Source organism: Babylonia areolata, chromosome 1, assembly GCF_041734735.1.
Source record: "Babylonia areolata isolate BAREFJ2019XMU chromosome 1, ASM4173473v1, whole genome shotgun sequence".
Classification (NCBI taxonomy): Eukaryota; Metazoa; Mollusca; class Gastropoda; order Neogastropoda; family Buccinidae; genus Babylonia; species Babylonia areolata.
The window spans coordinates 41,712,812-41,731,389 of NC_134876.1; the positions used below are offsets into that span (position 1 = coordinate 41,712,812).

Consider the following 18,578-nt stretch of genomic DNA (forward strand, 5'->3'; position numbering starts at 1 on the left):
GCTGTCATTTGGGCGCTCATCATTTGTTTCCTGTGTCAAATAATCAGCTTTCAGTCACGCACTCATACAGACATGCAACATTTTACGTGCATGACTGTTTTGCTTATTTACCCAGCCATGTAGGCAGCCATACTCCGTTTTCGGGAGTGTGTATGCTGGGTATGTTCTTGTTTTTATAACCCACCGAACGCCGACTTGGATTACAGGATCTTTATGTGCGTATTTGATCTTCTGCGTTCGTATGTACACGAAGGGGGTTTAGGCACTAACGGGTCTGCACATATGTTAACCTGGGAGATCGGAAAAATCTCCACCTTTTGCCCACCACGTGCCGTTATTGAGATTCGAATCAGGGGCCTTCAGATTGAAAGTCCAACGCTTTAACCACTCGGCTATTGCGCCCGAATTGCGCTGAATGGCTGCACCATTGTTCTCTGTTTCGCTGGTCTGAAAGGGACTGTACTGTACTGTACTATGCTGTGCTGTGCTGTGCTGTTCTCTTTCTCAAGATGAAAAGGGACTCCCAATTTAAATACGCTGAATTATCTAGAGGTCCATGTAAAGACAACAAAAAAAAAACGTGCTGAACACTGGTGACAGTTGACGTTTGTAGGTGATCCTTTAGGTGTGTGTGAAGAAAGATGTGTGGAGGAAGAAAAAAGGGGTGTGGATAAAGTGTTGTGTGCAATGTATGAGGTGCACGGTAGACAACTAAGGGGGCAGATCGGGTCGGGGGCCGCGCGAAAAGCTGAAGACTGACGGCTTCAAATCGTCTCCCTTTAATTGATCGCGTGAATCGGGGGACACGGTGTAGTAATGGTACAGATAGTAAATGTAAACAACTCTGTTCGGAGCTGCCGACTTTTCGCTTTTTGAGACTTTTGAGTTGCCCACCCCGAAATGAAAAAGGGAACGAATGGAGCATATTCTACTGATAGCCGATTTGGGCAAGAGTACTAAGACGGTTAGTGTCAACTATTTTGAACCGAGGCTGAAACTGAGTGATGGAGTGCAAGTTGTCAGATACACGCACAAAGAATGCTAATGATACGTGCAACAATTATCGAGTCATATTTATACAACAGTCATTGTGATCTATTATAAGAACATGAAATACCTGTCAGTTTTTGTTTTCTTTTGTATCGTTACTTTTACGGAGGAGGGGGAGGGGTTCTTAGAAGTTGCAACCGTTTCCTGTTTCCATGATGTCAAAATTCCTTAAAATTCTCTCTATTGCGAAATATTTCAGTGGAATATAAAGATGATTCCGCGCTGTTTCTTTGTGTGTGCAAATCTAATCACAACCTGCCTGCCTTTCTATGTCTGTTTGTGTGGCAGTCTGTCTGTCTGTCAGATCTTTCCGCCACCCTTCTCCTCCCCATCCTCTCACCCGACACACACACACACACACACACACACACACACAGAGTACTTCAGTAAAAAAAAAAATGAATGAATAAATAAATGAATGAATATAATGATATGTGCAGTGCTGATGAGCAAGTGGATGTCGCCAAGAGCAGCAAAGAGGAAGACCCTAAGAAAGGTGACAGTGCGAGCAGTGTCCCCGCGGCAAAACAGCCTAGTGTGGGCAGTGGGGCCAGTGTCAAAGGTGAAGTGCCCAAGTGACCCTTTCCTGGCTGTATTCTCGTCCCCAGCTGGCCTCTGGCTAAATGATTTTCCAGTCAGACGTGACCACGGACAGCCTTCCTCCTTCACGCTTTCTATATTGGAAAGCAACAACAAATCCGATTAGGTGTTTCGTTACTATGTACGTGAAGGACCAACTTTTCATCAGTTCCACCAGCGTCTGTAGAGTTGAGTTTAACGACATATCGGCTTCACGCCCTTAAGGTCAAGTTGTTCGTGGCTGTGGTCTTTTGAACCACCAACGTCCGTCCCCCAGCCTTCTTTATCTCCACTAAGACAACAGGTGTGGCGGGTAAGGCGCCAAAGGCTTCCGACTTGAGTGATACTTACCCCTGTTTGAGTTCACATTTTGCGGACTGTTCAAAAAGACACTGACGTGAAATGGTGGTATCGTACCTGATTGATTATTTTTGGTTGTCTTTTTTAATTGCTGCACCGTGTGCATCTATTGTATTGTATTGTAATACTCTTTTGTGACAACAGATTTCTCTGCGTGAAATTCGGGCTGCTCTCCCCAGGGAGAGCGCGTCTTAACAGTGAGAGCAACACCCTTTTTTCTGCCTGTAGGTATTATTGTTTTCCTGTCCCTGTCAAGGTGGATTATCCCACAGAATTATGCTTGGGGCAACCCTTTTGTTGCCGTGGGTTCTTTTACGTGCACTAAGTGCATGCGGCACGGGACCTCTGTTTATCGTCTCATCCGAATGACCAGCGTCCTGACCACCACTCAAGGTCTAATGGAAGGGGAGAAAATACTAGCGATTGTGGGGATCGAACTAATTCGCTCAGATTCTCTCGCTTCCTGGGCGGTCGTGTTAACTCTAGGTGAACACTCCACTGTTATTTTATACTCAAACAGGATTTCCCTGGAAGCAGGTCGTTGTAACAGTCTGTGTGCTGAACGTTTTATTTTTATTAATTATTTTATTAATTTTTCTTCCACTTTTTTCAGTTTGTATTGTCATTTACGTTACGCCTTGATCTCTGTTGTCTAACTCTTGTTTCGTGCCGTATCTGCCTTCCATACCGGCAATCGTGCAAAGAGACAGACTGCTCAGGGTGTGTTGTTGGTGGTAAAACAAACCCACCCAGCCATCCGGCGACCCAACTGAACTAGCTCCTAAGCCCCACATCCAACTCCTGTTCCATAACATCTTCATTTTATAAATAAAAATTTTCAGTTTGGAATTCCACCAGTTAACGTCATAATCATAATGTCAACCACAAGAAAAGAAAAGGAAGGAAAGAGGCCCCATGAACACCACAAAACACCCCCGAAAACGGAGTATGGCTGCCTACATGGCGGGGTAAAAACGGTCATACACGTAAAAGCCCACTCGTGTGCATACGAGTGAACGTGGGAGTTGCAGCCCACGAACGAAGAAAAAAAAAAAAAAAAAAAAACCACCACAAAACACTTAGCATCCAAGAGTTGGACTTTGGCATTGTACCAAGATATGGCCACATGCCACATGCGCTTGAATTTCCATCTATATTCCTCCCAGCATTACACAACGATTTGAACCGAAGGAAATCGAGGTGCTCGCGAAACGGTTGGGGGGTTGGGGGTGGCGAATAGGCTTGTTACACCGGCATGCATGTGTGTGCTGTACCCAAACCTGCCGGTATCACCATGTCGTAATTCGTCTCAGACACGGACTTCATCTGCTTACAGAAACCCGGACCCAACACGAGGTGTGAAATTGACACGCGGGAATTCTATCCATTCTCGTGTTCATGAACTTCATTGTCAGAACTTTGTTGGCGCTTTGGTGACAGTACTTGCCTTAATGTGAGAAAGCGAACAGTAGTACCATTCCTACAATGGACTTTCATAGCAGCATCGTCATCATAATGAGAAGCCACCTTCAAATCTCACCTGTTGTTTGAATATGGCATTGTTTCTGAATTTTTGTCAGTTTCAGCAGATGTTCAGAAGCAAATGTGAACATTGTTTTAACTTCGAGAAAGAAATTGTCATGTTTGGAGTTAAAAATCATCATCATCATCATCTCTCTCTCTCTCTCTCTCTCTCTCTCTCTCTCTCTACATAACTGGTGCACTTTATTGTGTCCACTCAATATTTCAGCTGCTCTCCTCCCTCTCACGCACACGCACACACACAAACCACAACACAGCACACACACACACACACACACACACACACACACACACACACACACACACACAGAGAGAGAGTCCCGGAATACTAACAGGCACACATACCCATACAAACCCATTCCCCCATTCGCATGCACGGACGCATCCGTACTGGCGCAAACAAATCATTCACCCCTGCATGTATACCTATACATCCCCAAGAACAAATTCCGAACACAAAGGACAAAGTGTTGTAGCTGAGGGGAGTCATTCTGATTGGATCCAAACTATCTCTCAGGAGCTATGCCTCACCCAGAACAACTCTAAAGAGTCAATTTAGTTTGGAGTATTCAGGTGTCACTTTAAACCATCATCATGCTTGAATAATCGTATGTATCCACACCATGAACACGAGGGTTTCTTTTAAAAAGGAATCTACAAAAGCAATCTAAAGTGAATCCACGGGAGGCAAGAGTTTAAGGAAAGGAGAAGGGATGGTGGTTCTGGGAGGTATTTTTACAAGACAGGGAGGTGAATGGAAGGGCAGAGGCAAACGGACGGCAATAGCGTTTTAATGGCTGCATTTCAGCCGAGGGAACGTGTAACGCCCACAGAATGGCAAGCTAATTTCTTAGGCTGACAAGATCACTTTTATGTGTGAATCACAAAGCCTTTTTTTACAAGCGTCAGCAGGACGTCAACCGTACACAGTGTGTGTGTACAACGTATGCTTCGATAGTGTGTGTGTTTGTGTGTGGCACGGTCGGGGTTTGAATATGGGCAAGTCGATCTCAAGTGGGGAAGTGTGTCACCAGGTCAAGGTTGAGGATATTGTGGTTTGTCTGTTGAAATATCTGGCACCGGTTAGATAACCCATTAAGCTGGACCACTCCAAACAGTGCTGACCACGTTTTAAAGCCACCCCTGCCCCGGAAAACTGAGTATGGCTGCCTACATGGCGAGTTTAAAACAGACATACACGTAAAGCCCACCCGAACAAACGGAGTAAACGTGGGTGTTGCAGCCCACACGAACGCAGAAAAAGAAGAAAGCCATCCCTGATGATGAGCTTGGCGAGCAGGGACAGACTTTTAAGAAAGGTGTGCAGGTGATGGTGGGGAAGAGGAGTGGAAGGAGGAGGGACAGGGGGGCTTATGATTAATATACACGTCACAAAAACGCACACACACAAACACGCATATGCACACGCACACACACATACAGAGTGAGAGAGAGAGTTTTCACTCTTAACATGTAATATTATCTTACCCGAATGTTTTTCCTTGCACATGATAATTGATGTGTGCGTGGTGATCAGGGAAGGGTGTGTCATTTACTCATTCGTTTTTGTCTTTGATAGTTTGCTAGCGGGTATTTTGAACCGCAATGGAGTTTTCTGTTTTGGTTGAAGCAGACAATAAAGTATTTTGAATTGGATTGAATTGAATTGATTTAGTCTGTTGTTCTTTTCAGACTCTGGGTGAGGTTTCTCTCGTCTTGCTCCGGCTGTAGGCTGGGTGTTGACCTCTCGGGTCAGACTGATTGAACACCCTGAACCCGAGTGTGTATTGTATTGTATTGTCACAACAGATTTCTTTGTGTGAAATTCGTGATGCTCTCCCTGGGTGATCGTGTAGCCACGGTGCAGCACCACCTTTTTTTGCCCCCTCTGCAATTTGCTTTATAACCAAAGTAGATTTTCGACAGAATGTTGCCAGGGACAACCCTTTGTTGCCGTGGGTTCGCTTACATGAACTAAGTGCATGCTGCGCAAAAAGGGGCCTCGATTCATGTTCTCATCCGACTGACTAGCACCCAGACCTCCACTCGCGATTTAGTGTAAGGGGAATTGGGGTGGGTATGGGGGAGTAAAAATTAAGGTCCGTACATGGGACTCGACTCGAACCCATGCACACTCGCTTTCCAGTTGGGCGGGTTGCAACCACGTCACCGTCCACTAGACAGGAAGGGGAGGGAAAGGAGCTAGGAGAAGGGGGTGGCGCGGGGGGGGGGGGGGGCTTGCGATTATTGTCACACACGTGTCGAAAACCGGAAATCTATTTTTCTTTTCAGACTTTGGGTGGGGGTTTTTTCTCCCTTTCCCCGCCCATTTCCTTTTCTTCCAGGTTGGGTGCTGTCCTCTCAGGTCAGGTTGACTGAACAATTGAGTTCTGTGTGTGTCCTCCTGCATGGCCCCACAGAGGATAATATTATTCACTGATTAAATCCATCCGAAAGGCACTCAAACACTTATCTGGGATGAAATCTCTCTCTCTCTCTCTCTCTCTCTCTCTCTCTCTCTCACTCAAACACACACACACACACACATATATCTCCTGACTAGAATGAGTGACAGTAATCGGGAGCTTAACAAGGCGGCTCGGAATGTGCAAATGGTTTCCAGTATCATGATCGAATGACATGAATAATATTCTCTTTCAGTTGCTAACGAAAGGGAAACCATTTGAAGAAAAAAACAAAGGACTATGAGCACCCTGTTTTGAAACCAAGCAGTACATGGGTGCTGTAACCAAATGGCCAAGAATGCAGGACTTTCAAACCGTTGGTCTCTGACAGCAGGGAAGATAGCTTGCATTGCAATGAACAGAAATGGTGCAGTCACTTGTCATTAGCTGAACATGTCACCGTTTTTGCAAGGTCATTTTCAGTGGGTACGTACTGTCAACATTCGCCTATATCTTTTTGTTACTTATAAATACAATTTAAAAAATTAATTGACCTCAAAAAGGAAAGAAGACTGTTACGCACCACTGACAACAGCTCACCCGTCCCCCCCCCCCCCTATGCACACGCCATCGCCACTATCACCACCACGACCACCTCACCACCCTCCACCGTCTGGTTACAGGGGTTTGGGGGGGGGGGGGGGGGAGAAAAGGCGACGCCCACCACAACCGAACTTGTTATATGTGTGCATTCTCCTTTCAACAGTTTATCACCAGATCTTTCTTCTCCATTGCGTCCACCTAACGTCGTCTCCTCTCCTCCCCATTCTACCAGTGTGTCGTTGCATGTGCAGTCGTCTGTGCCCCAGTTTTAACCCAGTGACATGAAGACACGGTGACTGTACACCATGGCAACAGGCCTTTTTAAACACAGTTGATCATGTCGCGCCCGACATTAGAAGTGATCGCCTATCTTGTCACACGGAGGAGACTAGGAACAAGGGAGTAAAAATAATAAGTTTTTATTTCAATGTTAGACAATATTACATATACATTTAATGATCAAGACAAGAAAGTTTGACGTGAGCACAATAAACGATGACAGTCTAATTATTGCCGAACAGCAGACTGGGGAAAGAAGAAACGACTGGAGGCCTAAAGGGGCAACATTGTAGATTCTGGTCTAAAATTCGAACGCATACCAACTAACATTCAAATTATGCAAATCAGATGAAGAGCGACGAATGACAAACTTGGGTTGATATTTCCAATATGATTGACCTAAACTGCAGTTCTGAAAAACAGTTTCAGTAAAATAATTATTACAAAGTCTTCTCTGGCTTTTTTTCTTGTAATCTTTGCATTATACTTCATTGAGGAAGTATAATGTGGAAAACAAATCCAAAAATAATGAGCATGAAACAAATGAAAGAATGCAAAAAAACAAGTGATAAAGAATTAATGTACAGTCAGATTTCATTCTGAACCCCTCCCTTTTTCTACATAATGTTATCACTATTGTGGTCTTCCTCTGGGATGTCCTTATTGTACTTGGGGCCCTGGAAAATGACAAACTCCCATACCTGACGAAAGTTCTGCAACGGCTGGGAAGATCCAGAAAAGCAGTCCTCCAGTGGATTGTGGAGTTCCGGCAAATGAGAGAGCAGATGGGCTGGCAAAAGCAGGAGCCCCAGGAAGACCAACCAGACAACAGCTTCAGCTGTGTGAGAAGAGGAGTATCAACAGGAAGCAGCAGGTGATCGTGATGAAGTTCCGAACCGTCCACAATCACCCCAACGGCTCATAGGAACAAGAAGTTAAGGCTGGCACCCTCTCCAACCTGCTCCTGCGATCAAGAGAACTCACACAGATGACCATGTTCCTCAGAGGTGCCTTCTTCATCAAGAAAAACAACTCTCTGCGGCAGCCAGCAGAACGTGGTGGAGGTAGCTCATAAGATGGCTGACGAAATGTGTGACAGCGAAGAAGAAAGAGAAACAGAAAAGTGAGGTGGAGCCTGGATATACAAAGCGTTTGAATTCGAAATGAAGTTCGCACGTGGTGTGGCCAATGTTCTGGCTGATGCTTTGTCACGAACTGTTTCCAACTCCTTTCGTTAGTGTACTATTTCCTTCCTCTTGTGCATGGTTTTTTTGTGTTTTTTTTGTTTTGTTTTGGGGTTTTTTTAGCTTAGGTTATTTGTTGACTGTCGTTGTTTGTATGATTTATTCAATTTAAGTTTTGTTTTGATATTCACGTCTTCATTTGTTTATTGTACTGTATTATCACAGTAGTGCTTAGCAATCGCTCGTCGTTTCTCAACTTTGGGTTTGTGACACCCTCCCCCCCCCCCCCCCCCCCTCTCTCTCTCTCTCTCTCTCTGTGTGTGTGTCTCACGTTCGTGTGTGTTTGTGTGTGTGCGCGCGCGCGCGCATGCGGAGGAAATAAGTGAGGGGAAGTTTGGGGGAAACGAACGTACGAATTTCATTTTTAGAGGGTATTCAGAAAAGCACAGTAAAAAGAATGCTTTTTGTCAACCAAGTCCTTGGGTACACAATTAAGAAAGAAAAGCACAAAAAAAATAAAGAGAGAAAAATGAAATAGGAAAAAAAGAGAGGAGGGATGGGCGAGAGTGGAGAGAGTAGACAAGAGAAGAGAAAAGATCAAATAAAAGAGAATAGAGGCAGAGACATATCAGAACAGCAGATGAGGCAACTGCTGTCCGAACTATCTGGATTAGAATTTAATCACAGCGGAGAGCGTCTTGTCCAAGTTACATCCCCACTCTCTCGTCCAAGAGGACAGCCGGCGTTGGGATGGTTCCCAAAGGACAACTAGTCCCCAGTGCTGCAGCACTAAGAGCCATTGCAATCATGCCTCCTAGTTTTAGAGTCGTAATCCTCCACAAAAGACTAAGCTGTAAATAACTTCTCATTGCAATGGAAAAGCCATTGAAAATACATCTCTCACTTTGCTGTTGGTCCATCTGTAAGGTTATATCAATTTGTGATATTAGCTGAGCATATAGATAAAAGGGGAATGATTCTGAAATACCAGGGGCCGAATGTTTTGGGTTTTTTCTTTCAATATTGGAGTCTGTTTCATCCAGACCTCTGATATGTGTTTCAAATGACAAATAGTATCTCACACTTCACGCACGCTCATTAAAGGGGTATCTGATAGTTTAAAAAACATCGATCTATAAAAGTCCTTAAGGATATTTAATTTGTTTCTGTGAATCTGCATGTTGCTGGTTTTTTGTTGTTTTGTTGTTGTTTTTATAGATGAATCAGCCATGTTGCAAAACGCGTGTTGGGTTGCGCGTTGAGTTGATCAATTCAAATTCAGTTCAATTCAATTCAAAAACATTTTATTGATCCCCCTGGAAATGAACGTGTGCAATCACAGGCTCGTTGTAAACACCAACAAAAAATGAACATGCGCGAATTGGAACTCACAGTAGCTGACGATAGACAAAAACAAACCACACATCCACACACATGCGCGCGTGTTAAGACAATTAGGCACTGCACAACAATGTATATATTCTTTTAAACATCCAACAAACAATATGCATATGTTTAAAACCACACACACACGTGTTAAGACAATAACGTATTGTACAACAATATAAATACACGCACGCACCCACACACACACACACACACACACACACATGTTGACATGTTTGTAGGCAGTGTGTTTTGTGTAGCTGTGTGTTTATTTCTCAGTTGGTTTGCGATATTTCCAATGGATTCACTGTCTGCTTTTGATAAAACAAGATTTTGAAAATATTTCTCTGTTAGCTAAAAGGAAATCTTTGTAGTCATGGCATCTCCGATATATATATATATATATTTTTTAATATCCATGGCTGTTTGGGAACGCATGGGCCATGCTTGTTGTAAATATTCAGAAAATGGTGGCAGCAAACTTCAAAAGCTTCTGACCAACTGATTAACAACGAAAGAAAAACAATGATGAGAACAACAACAAGAGAGGCAAGGCCTTCAAGACTCACTTGTGATACACTTTTTTTTTTTTTAATCCAAGCTTTTTATGTATATTTGAGTATAATTTCAAAATGTAATGTTTAAGATGAGAAAGATCAGTTTAAAGCAAATTAAGTCCCCTAGCATTAATTACAGAGTAATTTTCCTTTTTTTACTATCTGCACCAAAACGTTTGCAAAGTAAATAAAACTTCCATGCTCAGCAAAAGAAGTTCCTGTTTGAACAAAAAATTATAATAATGACTGCTCTTGTTGTTGGGTCAGAATATCAGATCAAAGTGCCAAGTTTAGAGAATACAAAAAATATAAATATAACAATAAATGCAGTTTGCATACAATTAGGCTTCATTTTTTATTTCTTTGTGCCCATCCTAGAGGTGCAATATTGTTTTAAACAAGATGACTGGAAAGAACTGAATTTTTCCTATTTTTATTCCTAATTTGGTGTCAACTGACAAAGTATTTACAGAGAAAATGTCAATGTTAAAGTTTACCACGGACACACACACACGCACACACACACAGACAACCGAACACCGGGTTAAAACATAGACTCACTTTGTTTACACAAGTGAGTCAAAAATATGACAATAATAAAGCAAACACAACTGCGTATATTTTCAATCCTGAAATGTCCGGTTAAAACTTCCTTCTACATGATGAACTGTTAGGTCTTCAACACGCACAACTGGTTTGGGATCGAATATCTAACCTAGTTTCTTCTTTTTCTTTCTTTACGTCATACAACACCTCGTCGAATGTATTAACAACCCCCTTCCCCTTTCCCCTTAGTCCTCGCCACCTCCATCAACGCACCCCTAGCCCCTCTCCACCCCTCTTCTTCCCTTCACCAGATTTTTCCTTCCCTTTCCTTCCCCTAGGTCCTCTCCACTACCATCTTCCATCCCCTTCGACGCAACCCCTCTCCCCCTCAGCCCGTTCCTTCCCTCCTTCCTCCATTCCCACCCCTCTCTGTATCCTCCCCCCCCCCCCCCCCCCCTGGCCTCCCTCCCCCTCTCCCCAGCCACTCCTCTCCCAACTGTCTCCTCCTCGCTCCAGGACGGTGTGCGGAAGACGGCGGGGGCTGTGACGAAGTAGTTAACTGTCAGTCCCCCAACAGGAACCCGAGACGTAAGAGCCGTTTCGCCGTCACACAAACAGCTGTTGTGGCGAGATCTCTGTTGACAGCTTGAGGCTACAAGGGACTGACAAAGAAACAAGGGGTGAGCGAGGAGTGGAGGAGAGAGGGAGGGACAGAGGGGACCGTTCCTGTTTGAACCCGGAGACCATTGTGGGTGGAGAGGCTACTGGACTCCGAAAGCACATCGCTGACAGGTGAGGTCCGTGTGTTGTCCCTGTAAACACTGTCAACAAATACTTCAGGTCAGCTATGTACACATGCTCATTTCCTACCTTGTGCGAGTTTGTTGCGGGAGGCATACACACTTGACTTTGAGAGAGAGAGAGAGAGAGAATCTTATCAAACAAGGTTGTGGCCTGTCTTTCTGAAGAAGGCTTGGTATCGCACGACAGAAGCGTAAAATTCGCATAACTCGGTAGTAAAAACAAGACGATGACACGTACAATGGAAAGTTAACATTATCTTCCCGGAACTGGGAGAAACACACAAAAAAGCAGGATGTTGTCTATAGTTTGTTTTCTGATTTATTGCAACACACAAACGCTTGCTAACACACACACACACACACACACACACACACACTTATACATGCATACATATACTGGTCTATGTACATACATTCATACATATATACATACAAGAGAGAGAGTGTGTGTGTATGTGTGTGTGGTAGCGTGTATTCCTGTGTTTTTTTAACATCTGGTCGAGTTGAGGCAGCGCCCTGGCTTTCCTGATCTGTTACAGGGTTTGGTGGGGAAGGCTCAACAGGGAAAGACAGTGTTTGAATGGGGGGGTACCCGTTATGCCGCCGTCCCGCTATGCCGCCGACCCGTTATGCCGCCGTCCCGCTATGCCGCCGACCCGTTATGTCGCCGTCCCGCTATTCGATGATTTTTGAACAAGCTTTTCTCGGCTGTTTATGAACCAATCTTAGTAAAATTTGGATCAAAGCTCGGGGGCTATGATGTCTACCGAATGTATGAGTTGAGACCCATTTGCGCCATTTGTGACGTCACAGTGGCGCAAATTGCCAAAATTTTGATCACTAATATCTCCGCTGTTTATCAACGGATTTCCTCCAAATTTCAGTTACGTGTTCATTATACTAGGGACTATAAACGGTATAAGTAATAAGCTCACGATGACGTTAATCATGTTCTATTTTTAGAATGCGCAGTTCTCTACGCAAACAAGCTTTTCTCAGCTGTTTATGAACCGATCTTTACGAAATTTGAAACAAAGGTCGTAGCCTATGAGGATTCGCGAATGCCATTTGTGACGTTACTGTGACCCAAATGTCAAATAAAAAGGGAGAAGTATGGCTTGCCCATCTTGTTTTGTCTTTTTTGTGACAAAAGACAATCCGTAAACGGGTCGGCACAACGGGTCGGCAGCACAACGATACGCTCCCGTTTGAATGTACTAGCTTGAATGTACTAACTTGTCGGGTATGTCTGCCAGTTCGTGGTCGGCATTTTCTGGCAAAATGATACTTGAGATTTGTAACTGAACTTACGTGGAGGATGTCCACTAACTTACCTTTGCCAGCACCACACATTATTGAAAAAGTATTGGACTGGACCATTTTGTTTGGTGATTTAAACTGCTGAACACAACGATGGATAGAGTTGTCCAGTGTGTGTGGTTGGGTGGGCTGAGGCGGGGTGGGATGTGGACAAGGGGATACGTTGGCCAACTCGTGTACAATTTTTTATATCTGCTCTGATATGTAAGTCATAGAAGAGGGTCTTTGTAAATATCCCGTCATGCATACTGGCAATTATAGACGTTTTGTCAAAGTGTTAATTTGTCATATTTGAATGCTATCGTTTAAAAGGTGGGAGAGGAGGGTTGATTACATTGTGTAATGTGAAGCTTATTTTTTGGAGAGAATGCTATAGGTGTGTGTGTGTGTGTGTGTGTGTGTGTGTGTGTGTGTGTGCGTTTTTGTATGTGTGTGTACAAGCGAGTGCAGTCACTGACATTGATATATGACACACCACCGTTTACTGGCGCACAGATCCTGTCCATGAGCGACAAAGTTTCGTTTTGCTTCATCCGCCTTTCTTCCCCTCCGCTCCTCCGTGTGACTGGCAGAGTGAACGCCCACACCTTGTTGTGAACACTATTCATTCATCTGGAGGGAAAAACTTGTGGATCTTGTCCAAATTTTCTCAGATTTGTTTTCATGTCAGCAAACAGCAGAGCACGTGTTAAAGCACTGCGATTGCGTTGTGGACGGCCGGGTTGAAAACAACACAACTGATAGGACATCTTCGTGCTATTCTGATAGTTTGTATGTTCCACGCCATTGTGACCTTCTTTGAGCTACTGTCGTTTCTTAATGATAGCAGCTGCTTTCAATTCTTTCTTTCTTTTCACGACCAACATCGACATGCCGATGACACTGTCGTGGTTTATGCATGGTGGATATTTTTTTTGGTCTCCATTACCCACCGAACATTGACATGGATTACGGGATCTTTAACGTACGTATTTGATCGTCTGCGTGCGTATACACACGAAGGGGGTTCAGGCACTAGCAGGTGTGCATATTGTATTTACCTTTGATATCAGAAAAATGTCCACTCTTTACCCACCAGGCGCCGTTGCCGAGATTCGAACACAGGACCTTCCGATTGAAAGCCCAACGCTTTAACCACTCGGCTATTGTGCCCGCCAAGCATTGCCTTTGATTTAATGTACCGACGCACGACAGATAATGGTTGTTTCGCACACGAGCTCTTAAACATGTATTTGAGGTGTTCAAAAATCTCCTTGACATGAACATCAATTTAGAAGAAAAATTTATTGACTTCGACGAGTGATTTACAGTACGTGTAAAAGAAAATATATATGTATCCCACAAATAAAAGGAGACCGATATTGAAGGGGACATAAAAAAGGCCGTGAGGCCTAGGAAGTCAAATGCCAGTCCCAACACAACTACGACTACTACTACTTTATTGTATATTTGTTCATTTGTTCACGTATTATCACTGACGACTTCTCGTGATTACTGCTGTTGTATGCAGTCCTTATATTCTCATTTACACACCGAACAAGCTGCTGATCTGTAATGAACCACCGTTGTCTGTTGCAGGTGGTCGGTGGCATTAATTCTAACTTCTTACCATTCGAAGGTCGACTCCCTGTTGAGACAAAAACAGCATCATTACAGCGACCATTTGACTCCTCGGCTTCTGGCTGAAATAATCAAGGACTTGAAAAATCGGGAATAGTCTTTTTCCAATTCACTTCTTTTTTTTTTTTTACCTGGTGTGAGCGCCTCGTGACGTCACCATGGTGGAAGACGTCAGCATCGTCACGGGGAAGACCAAGACGTTCAGCGTTCTCGATTACGTCATCTTCGCCGCTATCCTGGTGGTCTCCGCATCCATCGGGTTTTACCATGCCTGGAAGGACCGCAGGAAACAGACCCTGAAAGAGTTCCTGCTGGCGGGAGGGAACATGCAGGTGAGTTCGTTTGTTTTTTGCGTAAAGGCATGCACGTGGTATGTTCGGGAACAACAGTACCAGGCCAGTTCATCGGGCACAGAACGCAGTGACAGTGGCTCTCTCTCAGGTATAATGTGTGCTCATCCTATCCAGCCATGTTTCTCTCCCATATATCGGTCAGAATGGAAATTAAAGACTTAAGTTCCGCTCCTCTATGTTTTGTCCCACTGGCTGTGTGTAGACGGTCTCTCAGCCTTTGCAGTCAAAACAACAAAGCATATTATTAGCGCAGACAAAGAGACATAGAACACTTAGCTGAACAGCTGTTTTTGGTGTACACAGCGGGGTTTCTTGTTGCTTTTTAACGTGTTAACCTTCAGCGTTAAATTGAGGGGAAGAAAATTGATGTCAATTTGTCACCTGACTGCTCAGTCAACATTGCTGTCAGAGAAGCCGCTGTCATTACGTCATGTCACTGTGGTGTGGACCCCTCAGAGCCAAACCTGAGGCGTAGAACCTCGCTGTTCCCATCCCTTCACTTCTCTTTACACAGTATGTGTTTACTTTTGTGTTCCACCATCGCCCCTTCATTCATTGACGTGAACTGTTCTCATGTTACAATCCAAACCTCAGATGTTGTCCCAGCATTTATTGCTTTCAGCGATTAACGAGGAAATGGAGAATGTGTGTGTGTGTGTGTGTGTGTGCGCGTGCGCGCGCGAGCGCCTGTGTATGTGTGACAGAGAGAAAAAAAAAATAGAGAGAGAGGCTCAAGGACTCGAAGAATTTTCATGTCAGACCTCCGGCTTGTAAACATTATAGGTACACATGCACACACATCCATGATCGAAAAAAGAAGAGACAGTGAGTGAATAAATGAAATAATACCAAATATGTATCAACACAGCACGATAGTTATTTGCCCAAACTGAGAAACCTCCCGCAAGGAGTTATGCCCTTTTGAAATCATAGAATATGTACATAGGAGAGAGAGAGAGAGAGATTGAGAGATCGAGCGCTGTTCTTTGTGTACCCCCAGTTTACCACCTCAACATACGTCACGCGCTCAAGCACACACACATAGATATATTATATTCTCTCACCTCCATCTCCTTCCACAAACACTGCTCGGTTGCGCGCGCGCGCGCGCGCACACACACACACACACACACACACACACACACACACACACACGTCATAGATGCAATCAATGTAAATGAAAGCCACATCACCTGCAGTATCCAAGAATTGTTTATCTCGTCGATCACATCTGACGAGTTCAATGGGGACAAAGCTCGAACCATGTGAGGCATAACCATAGGCACTTTCCTTTCAGATTGAAATTACCCCCATTTGCTGTCTGTGAAGGATTCAAACCCCCCTCTCCTCTCCCACTCCCTCCTTTTATTTTCAAAGCATGTTTGTGAAGTCGTTCTTGTAATGGTGGGTATCACGGAAAGAAGAAGAAAACCCTCAGGAAACAAACCCAGACAGAAAGTTAGAAGTGCAGACTCAAGCGGTGAATGGAGGGCAGAACTGACATTCTGCCGGCAACTCCAACACAAGTGCTGATGCATGGTATAACGCTGTCCTGTGAATCCTATCGGCAACATGCATGGAGAGAGCATTCCATCCCCGCCCTAACAACAGCAACAAAAAGAAAGAAAGAAAAAGAAAAAGCATCGGCACAGCACAGGAAGCGGAAGTTGCGGGTTGTAGGTCATAACTCAGTGTGTCGATTACAACGCCATGGGTTGTCTCCGATGGCGAGAGGGATTATCGAGTTCCAATGGTCAGCTTCTGCCCGCCATCTCCTGACCATTGTCGTCCAGTTTCGCATATTCCCGATTCGCATATTCCCGTTTCGCCTGTTTCCGATTTGTTAATCACTAAGTTGGTGATCCCAGTTGGCCTGTTTCCATTTCATCTACACACTTGCCTCTGTGTGTTGTGCGTGCACGCGCGTGTGGATGTTTTGAAAGCTCACTTTCTTCGTTCACGGTCTGGTCTCTGTGTCGGTAACTTTGACACAGCAAAATGCGTCTACCTCTTTTGCTTTGGGCAATGACAAAGCGTTATTCAACACTGAACTTATTATTAATTGTGTCGCTCGGAAATCACTTCCATGGAAGTACCCTCAATGTCTCAAGACCGTAGAGAATTAACAGCGTTCATCCAAGCTGATCGTGTTGTCTGTGCACAAACATTTGTGGGTCGCGTGCGCACGTGTATGTGTGTGTGTGTGTGTGAGAGAGAGAGAGAGAGAGAGAGAGAGAGAGATTGTAGACGAAACAGAATAGAGTCAAACTCTCAAAAGACCATTTAGGGCGGCGACACGATCAAAGAGTAGGTGAAACAAGAATATGCGAATCGGACTTGCAGCGCCCTCCCTCCATCCCCGATCAGTTAGGTACTAACCCTCCACAACTTGTCTGCTTCACTGAGTGCACAGTGTTGAGAGGAAAACATTCAACAACAACTAGACTGTAACAGGAGTGTTTGGCAAAGCAAATTGAACAAAGGAAGTACCAACACGTGGCATTGGAAGTAGAACGTCAGAGCAGTTTTCGCCAGCTTCTCAACATTCAACAGATCGATGCATCTCATTGAATGGCTGTAACAGATGCTCAGTTCCAGAGGCTGAAAATGGATTTTGCTGCTCTGCGGGAAACCAGAATGGCCGATAATACTTCCCTCAAAGAGAGACAATACAGCATCTGTCTGCTTGTCAAGCGGTGTCAAAATAGTAACCTTGTTCAAAAACAAAGGTGACCGCAGCAAACGCAACGAACATGGTGCCATGGCATCTCCCTTCTGAGTGTCATTAGAAAGGCCTGTGCTTGAGTCCTCTCTAGAACACGAAACCAGGTTGTATGTGTTGATCCACAATCCAAGTGTAGCTTCCCATCGGGAAGATCTACAGTAGCATGGTTTTCTCAGTCAGACAGTTTCAAGAAAAAATGAAACCTCTATACTTGCTATTTGTTGACTTCAACAAGGCCTTCGATCTTGTCAGCAAGAGTTGGATGTTCAAGCTTCTAAAACTAAAAAAACTGTCCCCGCAAACTGTTATTTTGATCGTATTCTATCACAGCAACATGCAGGGTACAGTTTGCTTCGATGAAGAAACGTAAGACTCGGTCAACATTATCAACGGAGTAAAGCAGGGTTGCATTTGATCCCTCATATTGTTTGACATCTTCCTTTGCCATTTCCACAGGGGGTGTGCTCAACACATCAGACGGCAAGTCCTCCAACCTGACTCATCTGCGTTCCAGAATCAAAATCTACCTCGTACTCATCAGAGAAATGTTGTCTGGGTATAATGCCACTTTCCTCAAACACGCAGAAAGACCGTACAGATTTACCTCAGCAACCCGAGCTGATGAACAATTTGCACCACATTATTTCCTAGAGTGTTGTTGCATTTTTATTCTCTTTAAACATAATATAACTGTACTATTATCCTGGATTTTCAATACACACACACACACACACACGCACGCACGCACGCACACGCACATGCGCACACACACATGTACACGTACGGTGACGTTGCTATCCGTGCACCAGGTAGCACCGGTGATGCTGTCGCTGCTGGCCAGCTTCATGTCGGCCATCACCCTGCTAGGCACGCCTGTGGAGATGTACCTGTACTCCACCATCTACTTCTACATCGGCATCGGCTACCTCCTGGTCATGGCGGGAGCGGCTCACATCTACATCCCCATCTTCTACCGCCTGCGTATCACCAGTGTCTATGAGGTCAGTTCCCTTCTGTCTTGTCTTTATGCATGCATGTCTGTTTCTGTATTGTATTTGTTTATTTTGCTTGTTCATTCACATAATTCATTTCAATCAAATAAACAGGCTCCCCGAAAAAACCTTGCTTCTTCGTTCACGTCATTTATTTCCATGAAATAAACAGGCTCTACGAAAATAACCTTGCTTGTTCGTTCACGCCATTTATTTCCATCAAATAAACAGGCTCTCCGAAAATAACCTTGCTTGTTCGTTCACGCCATTTATT

General features: G+C 44.3%; 1 protein-coding gene and 1 long non-coding RNA gene across 3 annotated transcripts in view; both read left to right on the forward strand.

The window, feature by feature from the left end:
• The window catches only part of LOC143292083 (uncharacterized), a 2,766-nt gene extending 245 nt beyond the window's left edge, over window positions 1-2,521 (forward strand). Inside the window, exon 2 of the long non-coding RNA XR_013056620.1 lies at window positions 1,491-2,521. This is a non-coding gene — a long non-coding RNA (uncharacterized LOC143292083). The remainder of the gene's footprint in view (window positions 1-1,490) is intronic.
• An 8,532-nt stretch (window positions 2,522-11,053) lies between these two features.
• LOC143283066 (sodium-coupled monocarboxylate transporter 1-like) overlaps window positions 11,054-18,578 on the forward strand; it is a 45,165-nt gene continuing 37,640 nt past the window's right edge. Inside the window, exons 1-3 of one of the 2 annotated variants that reach the window (XM_076589094.1) lie at window positions 11,054-11,283; window positions 14,193-14,566; window positions 18,122-18,313. In XM_076589094.1, coding sequence (XP_076445209.1) covers window positions 14,393-14,566; window positions 18,122-18,313 — 366 coding nt within the window. In that variant the 5' untranslated portion in view covers window positions 11,054-11,283; window positions 14,193-14,392. Of the gene's footprint in view, window positions 11,284-13,183; window positions 13,386-14,192; window positions 14,567-18,121; window positions 18,314-18,578 lie in introns of those variants that run through there. The other variant, XM_076589103.1, reaches the window with a different exon arrangement.